This window comes from Nipponia nippon, unplaced genomic scaffold (assembly GCF_047370975.1).
Source record: "Nipponia nippon isolate SJK-2023a ecotype South Korea unplaced genomic scaffold, ASM4737097v1 scaffold_9, whole genome shotgun sequence".
NCBI classification, from domain to species: domain Eukaryota; kingdom Metazoa; phylum Chordata; class Aves; order Pelecaniformes; family Threskiornithidae; genus Nipponia; species Nipponia nippon.
The window spans coordinates 38,708,503-38,715,350 of record NW_028262413.1 but is presented as its reverse complement, the minus strand read 5'-3'; the positions used below and the strand labels follow the sequence as shown (position 1 = coordinate 38,715,350).

At 41.4% G+C, this 6,848-nt stretch overlaps 1 protein-coding gene across 1 annotated transcript in view; it reads right to left on the bottom strand.

Moving 5' to 3' along the window:
• Positions 1 to 344: 344 nt before the first annotated feature.
• Positions 345 to 6,848, bottom strand: part of SH3GL3 (SH3 domain containing GRB2 like 3, endophilin A3) — a 57,262-nt gene continuing 50,758 nt past the window's right edge. The window contains exon 9 of the mRNA XM_087743285.1: positions 345 to 1,281. Coding sequence (XP_087599411.1) covers positions 1,076 to 1,281 — 206 coding nt within the window. The 3' untranslated portion in view covers positions 345 to 1,075. The remainder of the gene's footprint in view (positions 1,282 to 6,848) is intronic.

Here is a 6,848-nt window from a genome sequence, read left to right as displayed (position 1 = left end):
CCCAAGTCTGTCCTTCATTTTGAAGCTTTTTTTTTTTTGTACATTTAATTATAGCACGTCTTTCCTTCTCCACCTTGTCTTCTCTTTCTCCTCTGTCTCCATCCCTTTCAAAGAAATAAAAAAAGTGTATTGACAACTTATTTGTTTGCAGTAGTCACCAGTGATACTCACCTGTTTATCTCTCTGGAGTGCTATACAAACCCTGCGGAGCTAGGATCAGTTTGGACTTAGTTCAAAGGAATTTTTCTCTTATCCTCCTGCTAGAAGAAAATTTTAACAGACATTATAAATGCTACACAATCAGTAGGAAGGGAGCAAGATTATTAAAATGCCAGTAGCTGAGATGTCATAAAATTAATACTTGTCTTTATTCATGCATTTTTCATGTCACATTGTTTTCTTCACTGAGAGCTGATATATTTAGCAAAAGTGAGCTCCAAAACAAATGCCAGAACTATAGGAATAGAAGCAGCAACCACTGTTCTTATCCCACGGAAATATTTATTCAGTTTGGTCAGTAAATTATAGGAATTTTCAAGGCTGAGAACTTGTACTTAGTACAACATCATCATAATATTGACAACAACCACTTTGCCTTTTGTCAACATACAATGTGAAACATAGATTAACTTGCTCACAATAAATTACAGTGTGATAGATGAAAAGAGCTCAATGACATCAGTAACTTAGGAACTGGTTACAGTTAGCTTCACTTACAGTATTTTTAAAAATGGTTTTCAATAGTAAAATCATTGCAGCCAAAGATAAAAAAAAAATCCACGTACAATAATAGCAAGGAAATGCATTTCTGGAGCAACAGTGAGCTACCAGTAAACACTTCATACAGTGATCTTCAAGGCACAAAGCAAAAAAACTGGGTATGGGTTTTTTTGCAGGTTGATGGAGTCAGGGAAGGTAAAGTTTTTTGGAATATAAAATAAATACATTTTAAAAAGACGCATACAAAAGTCAGTAAGTCAGTCAACTAGCAAGGCTTTCACAGAATGCCACACTGACAGAACATTTGTGAATCCATTTCAGTCATGAAATCACGTTCACAGCTTGAATGACACAATCACTGAGGCAAGGGAACCATCACTTCAACATAATTAATGGGGAAGAAGCCAGACTCTCCATTTAACATCCCCTCGTACCAATTCTCATCAATCTGATTGGTCAAAGTTATGATGTCCCCTTCCTTAAACCCAAGCTCGCCTTCATTTTCTGGCTCAAAGTCATAGAGAGCTTGGCAGCAGGGCTGATCCATGTGCATTGAAGAACCTGCCCCAGTGACAGAAAAAAACCCCACGTTAATAGAGCTTCACAGCATCCCACAGCCACTAAGCACGAAACGACAGGCCAACACATGTAGCCCTGCTGTCGTGAATTCCCCCCCAACAGTTTTTCCATTGCTTTCACCCATTAACATCTAGTCCTTCTACATATAAAAAAATAATACTAGTGATAATTAGTTTAAAGCATAATTCCACTTCTGCCTTAAGTTCAGATGCTACTCTAGTTTCAGTCCTAGTCACCTTCCCTTTCAAAAGGCAGTTTGAGTAATCACAGTTGTCAAAATCAGCGTGGTCTCTTTGGAGCGGTGGCTAGGGGGACTGGAAGGGCAGGAGCTGAGGAAGTAGAAGAGTCAACGGGAGAAGCGACAAGTAATCATTTAAACAAACCGCACGGCGGCACACCGCTACCGTGTGAGCGCGTCCCAGAGGGCAGGGGCTCGGAGTCAGTCCTGCAAACGCCCACCCGCAGCCCCGAGGCAGCCGCCCGGATTTTCACGCTACGCGAGCGTTTGCAGGAGCAAGGCTTCCAGCTGCTCCTGCGCCGAGGCCTCCACCCTCCCCTCACTCGAGCAGGGACGGTCATTTCTGGGTTACTGCTCCCCAAGCTCACGTGTTCAAACCCTGTATTGTACACATCCTTCCTCTGAACTAAAGGAAAGGTTATGCTAGAAACAGTGGTGCCTGTCAACCTTTTTTACAGATGAGAACAGTTTTCCGATACAGTATCTGACTGTTCCAGTGACTTGCAGGCTGTTCTTGTGACTTAGGCTGTTTGCCCTGCTATAAAGATCTTCGCTCCAAATTACTCTTTTAAAATATTAACGGTACCATATGCAAACATAGTAGTAAGTACATATATTTACAGGAAAACAAGTAAATACAAACAGAAATTAAAGTACAAAACAGAATCACCATTAGCAAAGGAAGTTAACCTTGTAAATGCAGTAACCTTTTTTAAAGATATTCTCATGAAGGGGTGTTAACTGACTTGGATTTGTGGTATGGATACATTCATTCATTCATATTTATGAATAATAACATTAGATTACATTTTATTAGAATAAGTCCAAATTGTAAAGCTTAGCCCTGTGGCCAAGGACTAGCCAGAGGTGCAACTGAAGTTCAGCCATAACAGATTTTTAAAAACATATACAGCATATCCAAGTGAAAGTCTGGTCATCTGAAATATATTTATAAAGGAAGAATAAGAGAAAAGATTTCATGCTGCTGCCATGTAAACAGTAGTAAAACACATTACAGCATGACAACTCTAGAACACTCTAGTACTTATATTAAAGCAGTTAAACATCTTAAATACTAAGTTATTCAGGTTGCCTTATTTGCAACAGTTCTCAACTATTCTAGTCTCGACTCTCTCTCCCAGCTATCACACGTGCTAATCATGCGGTCACCTTGAAGAATAATTTTTGTCTGGGTAAATCTGCACACAACTGGTAATGCAGTACAGATATAATAGCTAAGATGTTAAAAATGCATGCAAAAATGCATTTTATTCTGCTAATCATGGTGTGTAGGAAACTATTGAAAAGTAACTTTCAGGCATTTTCTAGTAAAATGAAGTAGAAGTCTCTTAAGGAAACCAGCTGACAACTATTCTAGTGATCAGTAAATGAGAACAGGTGAAAGCATCTTTTTAATTGACAATAATATAATCAGGTGTGGTATTTGGTGTTAAAACTGGGACGTAGGAACTACTTTTCTATTTTGTGGGTATGTTTTATCCTTCACAACAATAGAAGAGAGCTTTTATGTATAACGATGGAAGAGAGCCATCAACGCAGCGATCCCGCTCAGCAACCTCCCCAGAGCGCTGCTGTCACACGGCCGGACCAGGCCTCTGCCTGGGGAAGGTGTGGGCTGGCGACAAAGTTTTACAAGAACAAATTAAATTATGGCTCGTCTGATACAATGACACAGGTGAAAGCTTGGTTCTGGACATATTTCTGCTGAACAGTCTAGGCAGAAAAAAAAAAAGATGAGCCGCAGTTTCCCAACAAAAATGGACTGATTGTGTTAAAAACAGCTGAGTTATTTTCAGCCTTTGCCAAGGCAGAAGTGGTACCGGCTCACCGAACTGTCAGCAGCAGAAGGCAGCACTCGGAATAATTGACAAAGTTCCTTGCTTTCACCAGCTGCTCCGATGGGGCTAATTTATTATTGCAAGCCAGTTAATTTCTGACAGTAAGGTACCTGATACGAGATGGATCACATTTGGTTCATTTTAAGCTCCAAAGAACTGAAAAGATATGTCTGGCAGCCTGGAAAGATTTTTAAATAATGGTCACAGCCAGTACAACCGGTTTCACTCCAGGCTGTAGGATCAGTCAAAGTCTTCATTAGAGTCAGGCAGCTGCTGCTACTGTATAATCAATGAGACAAAGCTTCCCCAACAGAGGTAATGGGGGCAGCACTGCCTGACAGCCTGCAACGCACTGCTTAACATCACCGAACTGGTGACACGATTCCAGCCTTCTCCTCTCTATTAAATACTTGTACATCCTTTCCCGTTGTAGAGATCTAAGCTAAAGAAATTGCACTCTGTTTTCCTGCAAGCAGGGTTTATGTTAATTTGCAACACCATGCACGCCTCCTTAATTTCTCCAGTTGCGGAACTAAACTGCCACACTTCACTGCCACATTCAAAAGTCGACTTGTCATTCATCTCCAGACCACTCAAACTTGGACAGCACAAATGAAAAAAAAAAACCAAACAAAACAAAACCAAAACAAAACAACAAAAACCACCACAAAAACAGGCTAAGCAAGCAGCTGTCTATGATTTCTGAAGTGTTACAGAATGAAACCAGAATGCCATTCAATGCTGGTTTGGGTTTTTTGTTTGTTTGTTTATTTTCCCCAAAGGGAGTTACTGCCTGTACCTGCATCTACTCTGTCTTCTATACCATGTTGTACACATATGGTAGCAAAATTATACTTTAATAATCACAAACTGGAAGCTTCCTAAGATAATTAATCCAAGTCTCCCTCACAGCTGAAGTGAGTAACGTTTAGATGCTTATGTTAAATTCCAGCACATGGCAACCAGACCGATTTATTTCATCTCATAGTCAAACCTGACAAACACAAAGAATGAAAGGCATGACATAACACAGCATTTAAAGAGTTCTAAAACAAGCCAGATGATGCTCATAGCCTCAGCTGATTAACGAGGATAACAATGAGTTAGAACAAAACCACAGATTTGTTATCTGTGCTTAATCAAAGCAGCTAAATAATTCACAACATTAAAATGAGGTTTCTGTGAATCTGGCAATGCAAATGTGTGCAAGTCATCAGTAGTAAATAATGCCCATGTGTTAGGGACCGTACAAAGGAAAATACTACCTGCTCCAGGAGGCTGACACTTAACCTGAAAAGCTATGGTGAAACACAGGAAAAGCCATTTCAACACTCAGAACTGGACTGTGGAAGGTGTGCTGAATGTATCACAGCTTACTTTGAACTGTCCCATTGATTTCCATGGGCTCGCTGAACACTAAGATACTGCTTACCTTGAGTGATAGTATCAGAGAAACTAAAGGTCTACATTTTGATAGGGTCAATGTATAAACAAGGGAAATTAAGCATGAAAGCGCTTGCTTGTGTAGGATGAAGAGGTCAATTTTCTAAGCAAAAAAAGAGGCTGATCATGATGCTATCTCCCCTATCACATGGAGACCTTAAAACATTTAGCAGTTTTGCTTAGAGCTGCCTGGTTCACATTTCTAAAACACAGACCATAAATCTAATCTGTTTCATGATTCTGATTTTAAGCAAGAACAGAAAGGTTTCCCCATTTACAAGCAGGGCATATCGACCCCACTGCAGCTCCACAGAAATCCATATGGATAACTTTGGAGTGTGGAACAGGACGAGAAAGAAGACAACAAACAACGATTTCACTGATGATGGCACCTGCTGGGGAGGTAAGCACAGCATCCATAGCTTCTTCAGGAGGGAAAAAACATGATCCATGGTCTTTCTGATATTATTAGCAACACCAAGCATAGCAACAATTATTAAATATATCCCATTTCTCCTTTTAATCTCTTTCATGGTTACTTTATTTCTTTTCCATTCTGACTGCACTGAGCCAAGCAGTAAGTGAAAATCCATCATTTAGTGATACGCAAGCAGTTGATGCAATAGTCCATGAATGGAACCAATGAATGGAAGTGGCTCACTCCTTCCTTATCTTAGTGATCAGTGGTCATTTATTTTTCAGTTCATTCACAGAATTTTAGCTCATTAAAACTAGCTTTTCTTTTTTTTTTTTAACTAAGCAGGCTGGAAGCAACCTTGAGAAGTTGTCTAGTCTGTCTTTCTCCCAAAGGCAGGACTGATTACCCTTAAAGGACATCTTGGATCAACTGCTTCATGGCAATGACAAACCACTGTAATGGGCGTGCTGTTTTGTCTCCGGTTTGACACACTAGTTCACATACAAATGCTGAATCTGAATCTCCTTTCTCCACTGCACGTGCAAAGCAGAAAAACTAAAGCCTATATAACTTGACAAATAATTGATAGGGGCCTAGAAATTTTATGTTGAAGTTTTAATGAAGGTTGCTATGTTTTTGCTACTTTCATCCAGATGTGCTGTGAAAATAACTAGAAAGTTATTGATTGCTGCAAACATCCCCAGTGCTTCGAATGAAATGTGTCCTTGCATCACATGTCTTAGGAACCAGTGGTCTGAATTGAGAGGAGTGCAAAGAGAGGGCTCTCTCCTTCAATCCCACATTTCACAGCAACACAAAACTGCTCTTAGCATGCCGGCAGCATGGGGAGCTTCACTAACACACCCTCAAGTAGCTTGAAGCACTGTCATGGTTTAACCCCAGCTGGCAACTAAGCACCACCCAGCCGCTCGCTCACTCCCTGCTTCTGGGATGGGGGAGAGAATCAGAAGGGTAAAAGTGAGAAAACTCGTGGGTTGAGCTAAAGACAGTTCAATAGGCAAAGCAAAAGCCGCACACGCAAGCAAAGCAAAGCAAGCAATTCATTCATTCCTTCCCATCGGCAGGCAGGTGTTCAGCCGCCTCCAGGAAAGCAGGGCTCCATCACGCGTAACGGTTACTTGGGAAGACAAACGCCATTGCTCCAACGTCCCCCCCTTCCTTCTTCTTCCCCCAGCTTTATACGCTGAGCATGAGGTCACAGGGCATGGGATGTCCCTCTGGTCAGCTGGGGTCAGCTGTCCCGGCTGTGTCCCCTCCCAGCTCCTTCTGCACCCCCAGCCCACTCGCGGGTGGGGTGGGGTGAGAAGCAGAAAAGGCCTTGACTCTGTGTAAGCGCTGCTCAGCAGGAACTAAACCATCCCTGTGTTATCAACACTGTTGTCAGCACAAACCCACAACATAGCCCCATGCTAGCTACTATGAAGGAAATTAACTCTATCCCAGCCAAACCAGCACAAGCACAAAAGAAACAAATCGACGAATAAGGTCTTGCTGGGTGGATTTATGCTGCCAAACTGCTGCAAATCCCCTTCAGTATGGATTGTATAACAGCTGCATCTTGTAGCAGCGT